Source organism: Centroberyx affinis, unplaced genomic scaffold, assembly GCF_046629955.1.
Source record: "Centroberyx affinis isolate AG114_WGS23_722 - 3 ecotype Tasmania unplaced genomic scaffold, CSIRO-AGI_Caff_v1 ptg002268l_1, whole genome shotgun sequence".
In the NCBI taxonomy this organism is placed as follows: Eukaryota; Metazoa; Chordata; class Actinopteri; order Beryciformes; family Berycidae; genus Centroberyx; species Centroberyx affinis.
Window position 1 is genome coordinate 182,824 of NW_027280555.1, and position 19,060 is coordinate 201,883.

General features: G+C 41.8%; 2 protein-coding genes across 3 annotated transcripts; one reads left to right on the top strand and one right to left on the bottom strand.

The window, feature by feature from the left end:
• Positions 1 to 2,155: 2,155 nt before the first annotated feature.
• LOC139655470 (TLC domain-containing protein 5-like) lies at positions 2,156 to 5,094 on the bottom strand. Its single transcript, XM_071532888.1, has 3 exons — positions 5,069 to 5,094; positions 4,583 to 4,782; positions 2,156 to 2,679 (listed from the first exon to the last, which is right to left on the bottom strand). The coding sequence occupies exons 1-3, from the start codon at positions 5,092 to 5,094 to the stop codon at positions 2,156 to 2,158; spliced, it is 750 nt and encodes a 249-aa protein (XP_071388989.1).
• A 1,980-nt stretch (positions 5,095 to 7,074) lies between these two features.
• rcc1l (RCC1 like) lies at positions 7,075 to 18,946 on the top strand. Of its 2 annotated transcripts, XM_071532892.1 has the most exons (12): positions 7,075 to 7,210; positions 8,837 to 9,122; positions 9,824 to 9,953; positions 10,622 to 10,750; positions 12,387 to 12,453; positions 13,104 to 13,155; positions 13,508 to 13,592; positions 15,215 to 15,396; positions 16,194 to 16,281; positions 16,758 to 16,931; positions 17,456 to 17,541; positions 18,131 to 18,946. In XM_071532892.1, exons 2-12 carry the CDS (start codon positions 8,838 to 8,840, stop codon positions 18,206 to 18,208), a joined length of 1,356 nt encoding a protein of 451 aa, XP_071388993.1. In that variant the 5' UTR covers positions 7,075 to 7,210; position 8,837; the 3' UTR covers positions 18,209 to 18,946. The 2 variants fall into 2 exon arrangements, 1 of the variants encoding a protein (XP_071388993.1); XR_011696066.1 differs by lacking the exon at positions 16,194 to 16,281 and having other exon boundaries at positions 18,131 to 18,167.
• Positions 18,947 to 19,060: the final 114 nt, after the last annotated feature.

Below are 19,060 nucleotides of genomic sequence, written 5' to 3' on the forward strand. Positions count from 1 at the left end.
GCCATCACCAGACACTAAGAAGAAGACAGTTAGGTCCGAGGAGTGTGGAGTTTACTGACATCACATTGCATAGTTCCTGGGTGGTGAAGCCCTTCAAGCTTGGAAAAATTCTAACAGCTGCCACATGGGGCCGCCAAAGTGCAGAGTTGCCTGGTGCAGCTTTAAATGTAATGCATTTGATATGCAGTGTGTGTGAGCCTTATTCCCTTTCAAACCTCCATCATAGACATTCTCATGTTTCTACAGGACCTTTTTTTCCTTCTGATCTGTATTTAGGTGTAGCTCCTGGCCTCAGCGGGCCTAATTATGCAGTCCAATAGGACAGTGAGGCTTATGGCATTCACATCAACCAAAAAGATGATTTACCATGACGAGTCTAAGGTCACTTGGCACCCTAATGCAGTGTATCCTAAAGCACTGATTATCAACCTTTTTCATATCAAGGACCCCTAATTTAGTCCACATTAGAGCCACAGACCCCCATTTGATGAGATCTGAAAATATTTTTATTGTCACATATGATTTTGTCCAGAATTCCATGACTATCTGTATTGTAGGTAGAGAGATAACAGTGAAACTATGATCAAAACAGTCATTCTTCTACATTCTCTAATTGTGTTAACTTCTTGTAAATGAAATAACGGTGAAGTTTAACACTTTATCAATTTGCTGGGGACCCCCTGGAACCCCCTCAAGGACCCCCAGTGGTCCCCGGACCCCATGTTGAGAACCACTCTCCTATGAAGCGTTGGCTTCTGACCTAGAGGCCTTTTCTCCTCAACCCTTTGCCTCTTAAGTCTGAGTGAAGGAGGCTCCACGGTATTTGTGCTTTGTGTTTAAGCTATTTATGCGAATTAATAAAATGCTATCCTAAATGTGAAAATATGGTGCAGCTTTTAGGCCTGTTTTGATCTGCGCTATGTTTCTCTTTAAGCCTATAGAATTTTTCAAAATGAAAGGCAAGTGTTTCATGACTGGCCCACTGAGAGCATCAATCCGCAAAAAACTTACTAATGTCAGAAACCTGGCAACCCAACATTTAGCTAAACTATAATGGTAATTGCAGTGGCATTTTTAGTTTAAAAACTTACAGATATGGCAGATTTTCACAGAATTAAAACTTCAGTAATAGAAATAGGTTTCACAAAAGCTTTATTCTTTTACATATAAAATGAATTTACTGTCTAGAACTAGAGAATAAAATAAACTTCAACAATAATTCACTCTTCAATTTGTAATGGATAATGATTTTTTTGTTGCAGATTCTCAAGTGATGCAATGATTTGTTATTCTAAAATATGTTTGCAATTAGCGTTTGGTAGATTGAGGTAAAGTTAGGCTGTAACAAACGGCTTATAGACACAAGAAAAAAATAATTACTAATTTTCCATCCTCCTAGATCAGGCATATTTACACTGTACGGTTATTTAATGATAGACTTACAGACCTAAACATCAAGCATCTAAGATATGACTTATTCAAACCAAGCCTGGTCATGTGATTAGGCTGCAAGTCCTTCCGCTACATAAACAAACAGGTAAGGTTTGGCTGAACTCCACTTCCTGGTTCTTGGCCATCTTTGTCTGTGTGGTGAAGTCCAATCCAACTCTGAAAACCAGGAGATCAGTTTACGAAGCACTCTTGGTAAATAAGAGCAAATCAGTCAGACACATGTAAAAAGTTCCCTTTCCTTCTAGTATAGATGCAAAGCATTTCAGGTGTCCTTTTAAGCGTTATAATGCAAAAGTTAAAGGTGCTATGTGTAGCATTTTTAAACATCAGTATATCATTGTCAAATTAACTGTGATACCTTGGTATTATTACTGTAAACAAATGAGACCATGGTGAAGACTGGTAGCCTCGTTCTCAGGCCAGTGGTATTGTTAGTGCTAGTGTTCCTTAAAAGTAAGACTACATTTCCCATAAACCCCTGTTGCTTTCTGTCACAAAGAGCATGTTTGGTCTCTGCACTGAAGAGGATCAACATGTTGAAGTGATTTTTCCGTCTGCCTTTCACTCCTTCCACCATCTGTCATTGCCAGAAACTCTGTTTGTCCTGGAAGAACAGCGCCTTCTTCCTGTTTTGTGCCATAAAGCAGTGTCCCCTTGTGCCGTAAAGCAACACAGCAGTCTTTAAGATGTCTGATGACTTCCTTCAATCATTCTTGTCCGAATGTCCTTCTAGCTTGTGGTTTTCTAGCCACCTTTTATACTTGGCCCGGCTTTTCTTGTAGCCAAATCTAGCTATGTCCACCATGAAGACCCAGGCCAGCACGTACATCACCACGCCGCCGGCCTTCATGACCAGCGAGGGCCTGGGGGAGGCGAGCTCGCAGTAGAACATCACGGTGCCGACGCCCACGCGCACGGTGGCGAACAGCACGATGAAGAGCAGGTCCACGGTGTCGCCCAGCAGGCTGTCGTAGCGGCCCAGCTGCCGGAGGAACCAGCGGGTCTGCAGCAGGGGGTTGGTGAGCTCGCTGCCGAAGATGACGCCGCAGGTCTCGCAGCCGGACTCGCCCGTGAGCAGCGCCAGCAGGATGCCGGCGGTGCTGGCGGCGTGGTGGGCCATCATGACGGGGCCCTCGGAGCGGTAGCACACGCACCAGCCTATGTCGAAGAAGAAGTAGCCCAGGCAGACGGCCAGGGCGAAGGTCTGGAGCTCGGTGTTCTCTGTACCTGGGGAAACGGACGTGGACAGGGTGGGTCAAAACAGCAGAATGAGACAAAACAGCAAAATGAGACAAAGGAGTTGTAATTAAAGGTGTTAAAGGTTCTCAAAATGAAACCCTCCACACCCTCCATCGTCTCTCTGTTTTGAAGAGCAAGAAGAAAGATAAGAGATAATGCATTCAGACCAAGTAAGCTAACATTAAGCTAACATTAGATCTTTGAAAGGATGCGCCTTCCCAGTATTTTGTTTGTGGTGCTAAACCAAAGTCATGTAAGTTCCAACGTTGAATACCCAAAGGTAAAAAGGTAGCACAAACACAGATCTTCAGGACAAAGTTGACTAATCTCAATTTCACCAATTTATTTTGGCCATGTCAACAAACATGCTAACGTTTCGGCCTAGTGGCTATGATGAATGCTCTGATGAAGGCCACTAGGCCGAAACGTTAGCATGTTTGTTGACATGGCCAAAATAAATTGGTGAAATTGAGATTAGTCAACTTTGTCCTGAAGATTAAGCTAACATTGTTTTGTGCTGTAAAGCAATCTCCCTTGTACCGTAAAGCAATCCAGCAGTTTTCCCACCAATTCCGACCCGGTGGTTCACAACGTAAAATGCAGAGTAGAGGCTGGTAGAGGCTGCCAGTCTTCTCAGTGATGGTCTTGCTTGTTTACAGTAATTACACTCATGTCTCAAAATTAATATGGTAATGAGGTATTGTTGTTAAAAGGCTACACATAACATCTTTAAGTGTGTGTCAATGAAGAATGTTCAGTTAAAGTCTCATTCTCTGACTACATGTGCACTAACATCCCCATGTTAAATGATTGAGGCATAATCAGCGGTAAATAAAAAGGAGGGTAATCTATGACCTCCATCATAAGGCAAAAATCCATCAATACAAACAACAATCACTTATATTTTCTGCTTTCCCCTTTAAAATATCCTATTCTCGTACACTTCAGCTTGATACTCACTATGATAATATTTATGTCATTAAGATTTATGTCAGTCACAAAGGTGGGTTTAGCTGGGTTTACCCTCCACTCTCTACTAACCAGTAATCCCTTAAAATAACCTTACATTTAGGCTACATTAATTCACCCCTTAATTCATGCAAAATCCCCTTAAAATTAGTTAAGGGAGTTATTAATGGAGGAGACCCATTAAACACCCCTCACTACTTACTTGTGAGGGGTACTACTTACCCCTCACTACTTCATGTAAAATTCAGGGAGACAGGAACTTTCCATAAATAACTCATTAATACCCTGTAAACCTGCATAAAAGGCATGAAATATCCCTTAATTTCTCGTGTCTCCATGAAAAAACCCATGAATAAATCCCTTAAAAACCCATGATACAAACCTTACTTTTTTACAGCTATGTTATTTTTAATGGATAATTAATGTTTACCTAATGGGAAATTAAGGGGTTGGGTTTCATATCCCTAGGCATAACGATTAAGCCTCCCAACCTGCTTACGTATGAATACTGTTTGCCATTTCATGCTCAATTTATACCAGTGATTCTCAACCTTTTTCATATCAAAGACCCCAAATTTTGTCCACATTAGGGCCACGGACCCCCATTTGATGAGAATTTGTCTCTCAAACCCAAATCTGAGAATATTTTTATTGTTAGATATGATTTCTTCCAGAATTCCATGACTATCTGTATTGTAGGTAGAGAGATAACAGTGACACTATGATCAAAACAGTCATTCTTCTACATTCTCTAATTGTGTTAACTTCTTGTAAATGAAATAATGGTGAAGTTTAACAATTCGTCAATTTGCTGGGGACCCCCTGGAACCCTGTCAAGGACCCCTGGTGGTCCCCGGACCCCACGTTGAGAACCACTGATTTATACTCATGTAACACCGAGCAGCGACCGTCTCTTACTGACCTGCGTGTGTGAAAGGCCAGGGTCCGTCTATGAAGACCACATACGCCGTCAGCAACACTATGACGACCCCGTGGGACAGAGTCACCAGTCGACAGTTCCACTCCGGCCCCCGCTGGGCGAAGGCGCAGCAGAACGATATGTAGAGACAGAACCAGCCAATCAGGCTGGAGGTCACCTCTAAAACCAGCATGGCCGTCTGTCTGGGAGAGTTGAACTGGTTTCAGCATCAAGTGTGTTTGACATACACCTAGCAAGTGTTGTGCTTGCAGCTCATCCTGTTACTTTTGGCTTAGCGTGCCCGTGGACATTCTAGGTATTTAATTCAGAGATATTTCAAGAGCAAATCTTGCAAGAGCAGACAATAGCAACCATGCTGAATTCATTTTCATTACCCAAACAACTAAAATCATTTCTTACACCATGACAGGAGACAGACCTGCCATGTGTGCAAAGGCAAGCACACGGCCAAACTCAGCAGCGGCTTACCTGATCCGCTCCTCCTCAGTTGTCATCGAATCTGGCACACCCTCGGGAAATAACTCCAGCAAACGCACGCGGCCTCGGCCTCCATCGCCGTCGCTCTGACCTTTCCGTAAAAGTCATGAGAAATCAGCCGGGAGCGCCCTATACGCTCAGCACGTTCGGGGCAGACATATCTTCACTGTGCCATTGCTGCTATAGACAATTAGTAGATCCTATATCCCTTCCCCCTGGATCTCAGACTTGATCCTCTTAAAGGATTACAGTCCCTACTTCTCTCCAGATACCTGGCTGGTGGACATGGACGAGGTGGGCACGAGGCCGCAGGCCGCCGCAGCTCCACCAGGAAGGAAGATGTGGTGCTGTGTCATATGGAGCTGAACTTCTGCCAGCCTAGTGTTTGAGGCTCCACGCCGACTCCTCCACTGTGGCATGGTGTGAGAGGAAACAGGTTATACTGCTCATGAGCAGCCAATAGGCCACTTGTAATGAAACAGAGACTCGCAGGAACATTGGACGGACACAATTTGTGCTTGTCATTTTTAGTAGCAAAGAGAGAATGAAGCAGAGTGGTGAAGGAAGATATATTTTGTACAAGATCAAGTCAGCAATACTGATATCTGTGGGAGCTCCAAAACAACAGCCACATGATGTGATATAGTGAGCAGGGCAGAAATGCCAAGCTGATGCTTTGCACACACACCCAGCACATGCAACAGACCTTGAAGAGCCTTGCATGCAGCCTATTGTCAATACTAGACTGCGTAGGCCTGATGTTACCTATTTGCATTTTCACGCAAATTTGCATAGCAAATTGCATGAGGTCATGAGATTGAATTGAGTCCTCTTTTGCTTAAATTTGATCTAATAGTTAATTCCAAAAAGCAATGATTAGTACTATGTTAAGATTAAAAGAAGGGGATTGTTCTGTTTGTTCTTGTTTCACATTAATCAATATGTGTAAGTGACTTAAATGAAACTGCAGGTTAATAGCGCATGGAGCTGTGAGGCAGGTGAGTGACCTGCCTGCAGCATTAACCCACTGCCAGATTAGCTATAATCTGAGACAAGAATGGGTTATTGTTCAGATATGTCCGGTTAAAAGAAATAAACTGACATATCACACACATTCCAATGGGTTACTTACTGTTTAGTGTTATAGAGTTATTTTTGTGGAACTCTATGGAGGAAATACTTTGTGGTATATGAACAAAACATAGGAGTAACTGCAGATAAATGGGTAAATGGAATATATCTCATAGGCAACTGTACTGTAGACATACTTGCATCTATCATATGTTTCCATAGTAAACACAAAAATAAAATAAAAAAATGAAATATCAATTAAATATAGTTGATGTAGCCAGGAATTTCTGAAGATTTCAGATTAGCAACCACATATTCATCCACTGTGCAGTTAATTTTTTTTTTTTTTTTTTTAGCTATACACAGTCTGATTGCCTACAATTCACTACCTATGGAAACAGGGAAAGTAGATGATATTTTATGTCAATTTTACCAATCTCCTACATTTCTTTGTCCACCCCCTGTACTGTGTGTAATATAATGCAGTTGAAAAAGGTGATCAATTAATATAAATTAGAGAGCTAAAGTAAATACATGTGATACAAAAAGACCATTTTGCTTTCTTTCTGAAAGAGGTTTGGAAAGATTTAGATGGGAATTATTTTATTTAACAAGATGAATCCATGAATCTGCACGCAAGAAGAAGAAGAGAGGTAGCCTAAATGGAATGATACATAGAAGGATTTAAATATTAAATACAACAGACTTGATAGACAGAATGAATAATTTTTTTTTGTTTTTTTTTATGTTTTACTCTTAGAGATATTGTAAATCTCGAGTCCAAACAGTAGGTGGCGGTAATACAACCATTAAGTTGTTTGTCAACCGCCATAAGCGAAAATTAACGTAGAAGAAGAAACTCGAAGGGTAATGAGAAAGACGAAGAAGAACTGTAGTACTTCCCCTCCCTCGGCTGTCTTTTGCTAAGCTAATATGTGACCATGACATTGAATTACATGAATTGCGGTTTAGCTGGTCAACATGAGTTGCTGTACTGTACAAATTCGAGTTATTTAGCTTGTGAAACAAATCTTATGAGCTAAATCTATCAGGAAGCAAAAGGTATGTAGTTAAGCTAGCACAGTGACTGCATGTGGGCATGTAAACAGACGCTATTTTAATTTGACCATGCTCTCTATGTTGGAATATGAAACCCTCGTAAAGCTAAGTTGTGTTATTGGCGATGTCTAGTGATGTTAAACCTGAAGCCTAAGTCCCAAAACGTGTCGTTCTCTTGTGTAGACAGAAGGCAAAACTCCATTTAAATAGCTAACAATTTAATGCTGACATGCTTATCGTTACATTTTACATTCCTGGTGGGACAAAACCCATTACATTTTACGATACTGTAGGAGCCACTCTTATATTCGGCATTCGTCCGACACACCATGCAAGATTTACTTAAATAAAATTTCAATTTATACAGTTGGTTCGCGTGCTATTCCCACAATGTCTTACTACCGAAATACACAGTGGAGGGCGGTAACGAGCACTGTGAGCCAATTCAAAATGTTGACGTTTAATAGAAATAAAGAGCTGCTTGGTGGATCAGGTGCATGCCGAATTTACCAGTAGACATTAATAATTCTTAAATGGCCTTATTAACGTACTACCAAGTATGTACCTTTGCCTATAAACAAGGCGACTTCAAATTGCCAGACTATTGAACGGAGTTAGGCATGAGAGGCATGTCTGTAAGAGAACATCACCCATCAGAGCTATAGCTGCAGCGTATTGACAATGCCTAATAACATTGAAGAATAAGCTCGAGCTTCTATGTAAGCATATTTCACAAATCGTATTTGAAAGCCAAGTTTACAGTTTAGCTATCTATCTATTAAGGGGGGTTAGGTTTTTCAATCATCATGACTCATAACTGCCTTTATGATCCATAAATGTTATTTGATTCACATGCAGGTACAGCAGCCAATATTTGTTATGTGCTAAAATACCTAATTACCTGTAACTTGTATTGTAAAGGTGGGGAAATTTTGTTTCAGAGTAGTAATCAATTTCTGCAAGTCGTTTCACATTTATTCAAATTCATGAGAACTCTAGAAATCCTATAATAAAATTGAAAAGGATATCATACAACTATACAGAAACACTATAAATTCCAATAGGAATATTATAGGGATACCACGGGAGATTAAAAAAATACCATTATGTACGATAAGGTCACTATAAACTCACTATTGAGTACCACAGACATGCTATAAGTCCCTATAGAAATATTACAGTGATTTGTTGTTCAGGATAGTTTCCTTTCTGCCTCTCTGTGGCAGAAATAATCTCCTTGGCTGAGTTAAACTTCAGTGGGCAGAGGTCCATAATAGGCAAATTGGCAACAGGTCCATAATATATTGGTGTCAGTGGAGGAAATTATGACTAGTGGAAATCATATTTTACTTGTCCTTGTAGGTAGCCTACTATTCAAATATAGAAATTGCTTTTGTATTTACTTAATCATGAATAATTAATGAGGGTGTCTGCTTCTTCAATGTTACTAGGCATCACCATCAATAAGCTGCTTCTCTTTGGCCCCGCCCACTGAGGTTTAACTCAACCAATCAGATTATTTATGCCTCCAGAGCCGCTCTGCCTCTGAGAAATATTTGTAGAGCTAAAACTTCAATCTCAAACTATTACCTGCAGTTCTGACCAGTCATGTCTCTTTTCTTTCCGCAGGATGGCTTTGCCGTGTGTGCGACTGTGTGCCCGACACAGGAAGTTGGGTCTTCAAGCATGTGGTTATGCCACACTCAGCAAAGTACCCAGACTGCAGGAGAAAACCAAAGAGAGTCCAGTTTTTCAGTATGTCGGGGAAAGGAGAAAGCCCAACCACAAAGTGTTTGTATGGGGATTTAGTTTCACTGGTGCTCTAGGTATTCCCAGCTTTGTAGTGCCTGATAGTGGCAGGAAGAAGCCCCGCAAATACCAGCTCACTCCTTACCGCCTGGACACTGAAGATCAGGTAAAATGAAGTTCCATAAAACCTTCCAGACATATTGAAATACAAGCCATAGCTCATCGATATGGAGCCACAGTTCTTTTAATCAACTGACAAACACATCAGATTAGAGTCTTGATGAGACTATTGTTTTTTTATTGGAATCCACTGTGTTACAGTTCATGTAGAGTCACTTGCTTGGCTCTCGAAGACAATATAACAGTGATTGCTGTTAACTGTACTTCCAGCAACAATAACGCTAATGGTAATGATGCCTTGCGTGAAGTTTTCAATTTACTGGCGAGATATCAGCGGAACAGTGCAATATCAGTTTCTGTCAAATGATAGTCAAGCACCACTGCATCAGTGTAGCCTGTAAAGTTTTTCAGCCTTGATTGACATGGTTTCTTCCAATAATGTTCACATATTTCTTTTTGCGACCAGTATTTTCTTTTTGTTCTTTTTTTTAAGCACTTTTGATGTCTGTTTCTATTATTCTTATCATAGACACAGTAGCTGATATAAGCTACGGCTGCTCACTATAATTCAGATTTTCAGTGCAAGCACTTCATCTTCTATGTCCACAATGAATATTTGTACAGACCCTCATCAGCATGCATTACTGATGTTGACAAGACCGTTGATTATGTGTGATGACAGGAGTGGGCCGTGTTGAAGTTTGTTTTGCGCTGATAAACTCGCTCCCTGCTCTCCTTCCTCCTTAGATCTCATCTGCCGCTTGTGGTTATGGCTTCACTCTCATCGCCTCCTCCACCAAAGACGTGACCAAGCTGTGGGGAATGGGCCTCAACAAGGACTCTCAGCTGGGCTTCCAACGCAGCCAACACAGCCGCCGTAAGACACTCACCATACTGTTGAGCAACACAGCAATGCTATTAGCTTCCGGTGGCTAACACTGTGTGTTCTAAACCAGTGACTCTCAACCTTTTTCATATCAAGGACCCTAATTTAGTCCACAACAGGGCCACAGACCCCCATTTTGATGAGATTTTGTCTCTCGGACCCAAATCTGAGAATATTTTTATTGTTAGATATGATTTTGTCCAGAATCCCATGACTATCTGTATTGTAGGTAGAGAGATAACGGAGAAACTATGATCAAAACAGTCATTCTTAAACATTCTCTAATTGTGTTAACTTCTTGTAAATGAAATAATGGTGAAGTTTAATAATACATCAATTTGCTGGGGACCCCCTGGAACCTGCTGAAGGACCCCTGGTGGCACAGGAACTGATGCGTTTTGCATTTCCGGTTTGTTTGTAATAAAAAGAAAAAGAACTGGGTAGTTAGCTTGAGCAGCGATAGCCACCATGGCTGAACAGACAAAGAAAAGAGAAACTCAAACTGCATCAACAGAAAATCCAAGCTCCGCCCACACGGTTTGATTGACAGGCGATCTCTGGGAAGTGCAGTGCAGAAACACCGCAGCAATGAGCGCTGAGCACCAAAGATGGAGACCTAAATGAAACATCTGCCCTTACCTACTTATCTGTCTTTCTAGATCAGAGCTACGAGTATGTGCTGGAGCCCTCCCCGGTGGCCCTGCCGTTTGCTAAGCCTGTGCAGAGCAGAGTGGTTCAGGTTGCATGCGGCCGGGCCCACTCCCTGGTGCTCACCGACCAAGAAGGCGGTAAGAGAACGCACACTTTCTGTACCAACATGGAACCAAACCCACAGGTAGCCCCCGTTCACTTTTGTACGGAGAGAATGTCACGCCAAACTTTCATTCGTCTTTCTTCTCGGCAACGGTGCCGACCTGGTAGAACATGACTTGAGACGGTCATGAATCATAAGGGTTTTCTTGTAAATTTGGTTCATAGATAATCCACCTAGCAGCACTTTCAATAAAAACTCAACTTTATTGGTTCATGCTGCTCGTTACCGCAATCCATGGTGCATTTTGGTGGAAGAAGTTTGTGGGAATAAGAGGTGAACCAATTCTAAGAGTTGAAATTTTATTGAAATAAGTGCTGATTGGTAGTTTGTAAAAGGTCTTAAATCATGATGTACCAGGTGCAAGAAAGTGACCTGTGCACAATTTGGGCTTCTTCTCTGCCGCACACTTAAAACTCATAGACCAATTTTTCAGCAAGTAAAAACAATGGAGCGAAGCTGAAGCAGGGATGCAGAACACGTTGTTCGCTCCATTGTTTTTACTTGTTGAGCTAAGACAAATGAGCAAAGACAAATCAGTCCATGAGTTTTTAGTGTGCGGCACACCTAATCTCCTATGGACCATGTTGTACCATTTATGGTTAAGCAAGGCAACATTAAACTGTCAGATTTTTTAGTGTAGTTTGGCGTGACGTTTCTCCAAACACGAGAGAATGGCGCATCGTGGCTAACCCGTAGTATAACCCAATAATGTCTTTTTTCAGTTTAAAAGCAATACCTTTTTCACTCACACACTTCAGGCTTTTGGTGAAAAAAGAGGAGGAGACCATTGTAAACAGTGGTGATCAATGAGGTTCAAGCACAGTGATGCAAAAAAGTTTTACTCCATTGAAGTTTTTTTTTTCTTTTTTTTTTTCTTTTAGAAAATGGCAGCAAATGTTAATTCATTCAATCAAACAAAAGTTTTATAGTTACAAAATTGTGTCGGGGCTTTAATTTTTCCTACAGCCTAAGTGAATCAAGCTTGACTTTGGTTGAGGAAAAACATGTTTATTTCCCATAAGAATTCCACTAGGATCGATAAGAAATACTAATTTTCTGCTTTATTTGAACACCATCCCGTACATTTAAAAAAGTGAATTTGGGTCCGGTCTACTGCTTTTGGACAGTCCCAAGACATTATTTGTAAGTTGAACCCTGTCTGAGTGCATTTTCCAGAAAGCAGCTTCAGCTAATCTTATTTGCAGCGCAGTTCTGTAAAGATACCAGCTCCTGTCTTGGTTGCTTAAAATCAATGCATTGAATGCGTTTTAGATTAGATTGGATTTCTGTTTTGGTCTCTTGGGCAGAAATTTGTTGTCCATCAAACCATAGCAAAATGTGAAACCATAAGCAAGCAACTCTTTATACATTTCTCCTTGTCGTGAACGCCAACTGTGACATCAACATTATGGAGCTGTTTCACTGGTCTTCCATCTCATTGAAAACCTACTGAAAACTGACACATTGAAACCAGCCTGTGACATGGTCCATTAACCAGGCTCACGTGAATACAGTTGGACTGGATCAGATTTCATAACTTCTTTTCATAACCCACAATCTCTTATCCCCCCCACCCTCATCTCCTTCTCCATTTTCTCTCTCCCTCAAAGTTTTCAGCATGGGCAACAATGCATACGGCCAGTGTGGAAGGCAGATAGTGGAAGATGAAGTCTACAGGTATGTCTCAATGCACACTGCACACCAAATGTTACCATTTTACACTAATGTCTTACTCAGCTGGTGTGTGTTTTCATCTCATGTTGAACAGTTACACTGTTGAATCACCATGGAGGTTTATTCTGTCTCAAAAGGTTTTTCTGAGTCGCTACTTTAGTCAAATGCTCCAGCTTAAGTGCTGGAATTGAACAATTTCATCACAATGTCTTCTCATTCAGTACCGGTCTTAAAAAAGTCTTAAAATTTCTTAATCTTATTATCTAAACTCCGTGACTTAAAACGTCTTAAATATAGTAAAATATTGGATTTTTAGTCTTAAATTCCATTTTAGAGGTGCAAAATCAACCACACAATCCTGTATTCTGATAAATCTGCAGTTTCATTTTCATGTTTAGTTCAGCTGGGAAATTGGTCTCATATTTCATTCTAACTGGAATTTAAAGGTCTTGAAAAGTCTTAAAAATGTGACACAACTTACAGAAACCCTGAGTACTACTTGGTGGAAAAAGGCATTATTTAGTTCATAGGGTGTTTGGTCGTCTATGAATGAAAGTGGGTGTTAATGCAAGAGAGAAAGAGGTGACCTCTCCTGGAGAGACTAGTGTCCTTGAGTGTTGGATTGATTATTTCTCTGTCTCCCATTCAAATAGTGGCAGTCACATCATTCACAAGATAGAAGGCTTCAGCAGCAGGGTCACCCAGGTGAGTCTGAGTAGTGATGACAGACGGTCTAAGTGATTCATGGTGTATCAAATCTGCTGCATCCTGAAATATATAAGTGGCTCTGTGGTAAGTCACATTGCCCCCTTACACCTAGCATTAATATGCACTTGTATCCAGATCGTATCTAAGTATGATTTGCTGCGTATATCACTTCCTCCCCTAATGTCCTTTAAAATTGTTAGCAAACACGGATCTTGCGTTTTTGGTACATATACACCTAAATTTGATGCCTTTTTGCTCCATTCAAATCCGATCTGGTCACCGAGGACGCATGTTAATGCCAGGTGGAACGGTGGTCAATGTGACTGCAAGTGACATCTCTTTCCTCTAGGTGGCGTGTGGGCAAGACCACAGTCTTTTCCTCACTGAGACGGGCAAGGTGTATGCATGTGGATGGGGCGCCGACGGACAGACAGGTCAGTGCTTGGCAGAACTTAAAGAATTGGTCAATGGCTCAGTATAGACATGCTTAGTCTAAGGTTCATGTTTGACCTTTATCTGTAATGTTGGTGACACATTATACAATGATTATCTCAATTATAAGAATGATTTGGTCATCACAAATTTGACTATATGCATTGTGGAGTTGTGGAGAAAAAATGTTCTCGATTTCAGCTATGGTCTAATATCTAACAAGTGACATTCAGAACAGTCTTTTCTCTTTTGCATTGATTGAACACTAGAGAGCGCAAGGCTAGCAAGTTTTAGCTTGAGTCATCACACTTCTGGTTAGTCCAGCTGAACTCACTACTGTTTAGAGTAGTAGGAGACAAGATGGAGTCAGGTCAAACTGAAAGAGAGGCCGCTCCGTCAGGTTTTCAGTCTGCTGCGTGGCAGAAATTTGAGTTTCCAAGTAAGGAAGAAAACAGCAACAAGACAACTGACAAGAGAAAGACTGCTTAAGTATTGTAAGACAGTCTTGCCTTACAGGTAACACCAGCAACACTCTGCACCATGTACAACCACATCACAATGAAAAACTCCAGTCACAGTTACATGGATAACTGTTGCGTTTGAGTCTTAAATATGGTTTCAGAGGTCTGAAAAATGGAGCTGTTTCTCCCTGAGGAATGTCCCTGGATGTGCAGATTAACTGGCATTACAAAGGTCTTAAAGTTTCAAATTCAATTTACAGAAACCTGTAGTCACCCTGTTTATAGTTTGCACTTTTGTTTTTGTTGTTTGTCAGAATTAAAAAGGGATTTTCTTCAGTCATTGTCTTCATTCAGATTTTGCTCAAAATATTATGATAATATCGAACTGTGAACACAGTATCGTGTATCAAACCGAACCATTAGCTAAATATATTGTTAAATCACAATTGATTTTTCAAGATTGAACTGAATCGATAGCTTTAAGGACTGCTAAGGAGTAATCTCTCTCCAGTGGCAGCCATCACTGTTATTTCAAATGACCTTTTCTACGACCTCAATCTGGACATGTTTGTTGTGGTTCTGTGTTGCAGTAATGCGACAGTTTGGTTTTCATCTGATTAGAGGGTTGTATGGTGTTGGAACTCAAGTAGTGTTTGTTCCCCAAATTCAACTTGTTGTCAAGTGTGTGTTTACCAGATGTAACTAGTCATAAAGGCTGTGTTCTCTAAATCCAACTGGTAATCAAATGCGTACGCCTCCATGACAGCAAGATCAAAAAATCAGCGAAAGCCAGTTGTTAAGCATATGATGTCCAATCTTTTCACAGTCTGTTAAGTCTTGACGTTTGTCCCCAGCATATCGTCGCTGTCCAGTGAAAACCTCTCCAAAATGTCAAAGTTTCAAGAACTGAGAAAACAGTGTTGTCCAGTTGTTTCAGCGGGGTTTTAAAGGGTTTCATAAGACCATCAGGTTGTAAAATCTTCTCAACTTGTTGAAAAGCATGTAATCCTTCAACTGAAGTCCAATCACGAAAAGGAGGTTTTCACATGACAGTGAGATGTAGGATTAAGCTGCCAGTGACTGAAGTGCTATGAGATTGAAGCAGCTGTTCAGAGTGCCAAATAAGACCCGAATCCAAATCATTCCGGTTTTGTCTCTTCCAGGTCTGGGACACCACAGCGTTGCCTCCAGGCCGGTAGAAGTGGGAGGGGAGCTGGCCGGGGTGGAGGTGCAGCAGATCAGCACCTATGGAGACTGCAGCCTGGCTGTATCTAGAGACGGACAGCTCTACGGCTGGGGAAACTCTGAATACCTACAGCTGGCCTCAGTCACAGAGGCTACACAGGTGAGAAGGACGAACATATGATCCAGAATACAGAAAATGATGTCTAGTAAAGGTACTCAGTTAAGTCTTAAAAGTAAAAGTAGAAATACCCATAGTAAAAGCTTTCCATTCAAAATTTTCGTATAGAAGTATAGTTGATAATAAATATATTTAACTATCAAAAAGCAGAAAACTTACATTTTCTGGGCAATATGTGTGTGTGGTAGTTGAAAGAAGCTGTTGAAAGTGTCTCTACCCGATGCCAGCCCTTCCCCATATAAATCTGGCAAACTTTGGCCCTTACCATCAGAGGTTCAGCGGCATGCAGCCTCTTCTTATACCACATCCCTTCAGTACATCTAAATGGGTTTTTGGGGCGTAGGGTTCACATGCTGCTTTTGAATGCTGGAGCCCAGGGTGGAATACTGTGTCACTTAGGGATGACATTTCATTTCAGCACCTTGGGTTTTAAAGAAAAAATGACTTCTCTTCCTTCCATCGCTATAGGTGAAAGTACAGAGGGTGCACTTTTTACTTTCTGTCTGGTTTCTTAATGGATATCCATAGTAAAATAGAGAGAGTGAAGAAACCTAAGTAATATTGTTGACACACTTTACTTTCACACTGACAAAACTTCAAACCAGAGATGTAGGACTTGAGTCCTGGACTTGAACACGAGTCAAGCCTGCATGTAAACATAGTCACTGAGGCGTCTTCATCGCCGACACAGAATTGAAATGAGCCCTTACCCATCAGCGATGTGTGTGAATATCTATGCAGATGTTCACTGAGCTCTCGTTTATTTTCCCCTCTTCCAGATCAACTCTCCTCGCCGTCTTCCTTTGGAAGGTTGCGGAAAGGTGGTTCAGGCGGCCTGCGGAGGCACACAGGTGGCCGTTCTCAACGGTTAGTTCAGTCAAACGACATGGCGTTCAGGTGAAAATCCACCCGAAAACACAATTCATGTCATCCCTGTAAATACGGAGAGGGCATATTTGATTTGTGAGCATGAATAAGCCTCTAACAAAGCAACAGATGCCAAAGTCAAGACTCAGTCAAGAGAGAAACCTTGGGGCTACTCCACTGACACAGAATGAGGGACTGAATAAAGACATTTTCTGTCATACTTGATAGCACAGCGCAAGGATTTACATATAAAAGCCTCAAACAAACACAAGTCCCCAAGGTCAGTCTCCTCTTGGCGGTTCTTTTGTTTCTAGTTAAAAGTTAAGGTTTGGTTTTCTAGTTCACGTTCACTAATGCTGAAAGAAGTGGCCAAGAACACAAGGATAAACATACGTGGGTGGATTTTTGTCCTTCTGTTGTACCACGTCTGCGGAAATGTCAGCGTAAACAGCTTTTTCTCCCCGCACTCATTTCAGAAAAAGGAGAGGTGTTCGTATGGGGATACGGAATTCTCGGAAAAGGCCCCGCCCTGTCTGAATCGTCCACCCCGGAGATGGTTCCCCCCGCGCTATTCGGACGCTCGGAGTTCAACCCCTCCGTGGCCGTCCGCCGGATCAGGTGTGGCCTCAACCATTTCGCCGCAGTAACAGGTGAGAAGATGATCCTCACTATCGGGGTGTCTGCAGGTCCTGAAAAAGTCAAGTTCAAAAATCTTAAATCATCGAGACTCGAGGTCTAGAGGTGCAATGCGTGATAGACCTACTTCTCGATTGTTTTGAATGTCACTTTCTTTTAAACTTCCTCCATTAGGCTTGTCATCTTGAAAGCTATCCATTCATTTACCAGACTTTTACTGGAGAGGTGTTCATTCAGATTTGATGATTACACTTTTTACGTCATCGTATTCTCAAAATACACCTAATTATATTTAGCTGTAACCTCTGCAACAAGTCCTTGAGATGTTTGTATGTTCGTTTGAGGCAGCAGATGTTCTTTATGATGATGGAGGGTGTGTGTTTTATTGTACACACACACCTGAGACTTGGTTATTTTTCTTATTAGACATTGCTGGTCTTAAAGATCATTCCCGATGCCACTAAAAAGGTCTTCAAAAGACTTAAAGTGAACTCACCCGTGTTGAGACTCATGCCGATGTTTGACCATGTGGTTCCAGATCGAGGCGAGCTCTTCGTATGGGGCAAGAACGTGAGAGGCTGTCTGGGCATCGGGAAGAGAGATGACCAGTACTTCCCATGGCGAGTAAGACGAAGCTGATTTAATATTAGCCCTGTACATAAAGACTTAACCTGCCGCACAGAGGACGAAGACGTACACTCTTAAAAGCCAAACGAAATATCCGTAACAAAAGCCCTCCATACAAAAGTATAGATGTCCTTGATGATATATTTTGGTGTCAAAGCAGAAGAAAGTACATTTTCCCGGGCAAAACGTGCGGGCTAGTTGAAAGCAGCTGCTGAAAAGTGTCTCCACCTGTGTGTCTTAATGGGATTTTTGGGTGTAGGGTTCACTGCTAGAGTGCAGTCTGCAGCACCCGTGCCACTTATGGACGGCCTTTACATCGGGCTCCTGGAGGTTCACAGAAAAATAAATGATCCTCCCTCCTTCTATCACTCTATGTGGAAGTACAGAAAGTGCACTAAGGTCTTTTTTCTGTTCGATGTCTTCACTGACATGAATAGTGAGATTAGAGAAGAGAAAGTGCAGTGCGAAAGTAAAAGAAAGAGTATGTTTTTGTGTACGTTCGAATGATCTTCCAGCCAAGAAAGAGCGTTTTGTATTCATGCAAACTGATTCTAAGACGGCTCTTCTCTGTTCCTGGTTTTGTCAGGTGACCGTTCCAGGTCAAGTGGTGGATGTAGCGTGCGGTGTGGACCACATGGTGGCGCTGGTCAAGTCCCTCCTGTGAGCGCTACCCCTCCTCCTCCTCCCTCCTCCTCCTCCTCCCTCCTCCTCCTCCTCCCTCAGCAGTGGACCGGGCCTGGATGTTTTGGCTCGCCCTGCCGGTGACCCCCGGGCGCCTCGGGGAGTCCCGAAGCCAGCTGCTCTCCACAGGCGTCGGGACCCTCGTGTCCCCTCCGTCCTCCGGTGACGTCAAGCCAGTCTACGGTTCGCTTCACCGGCATCTGTCATGAACGCTTGCTGCGTGTGTGTGTGTGTGGAGCTCGGCTGCCTTCAGGTCGTATGGGAAAGACGGTAGATGTGAGATTCCTAGTAGAAAGTACTCTGATCAGGATTCTTCAAATGAGTTTGAACCACATGAACACTTCCAAGCGGTCGCTTTTAATCAAGCTGTTCCGACCTCGATTCCCACGTGACTCAAATGCGTCGTAAGCCGAAGCAATTGTTGTAAACCCAAAAGGAAACACGATGAGAGGACAATGTCTCCACAAGAACTAACGCTCGGGTGGCAACATGTGCAGTGAGAATTTTCACGTATTGGTCAGTCGTTTTTTTTTCTGTACATTAAACTACATGTGCCATGTTCCCTGTATGGAGCTCAACGAAGTTATGAACAGGGATGTATTGTATAGGATAAATCCATATTTTTAGGCTGACATAAATCATAGCTAGTGGTATCAAACTGATGTAAGTTTTATTTTTTATAAACCACATTACTGGTTGTGAATAAATAAATGATAATTCATATTTAATTGAAATTGACTTTTTCCAGAGGGCATCTATAACTTTTCTGCTGTTCCAAGTTATCAAAAGATGGGACTGTGTGTGTGTGTGTATGTATATGGACTCTTTTATCCAA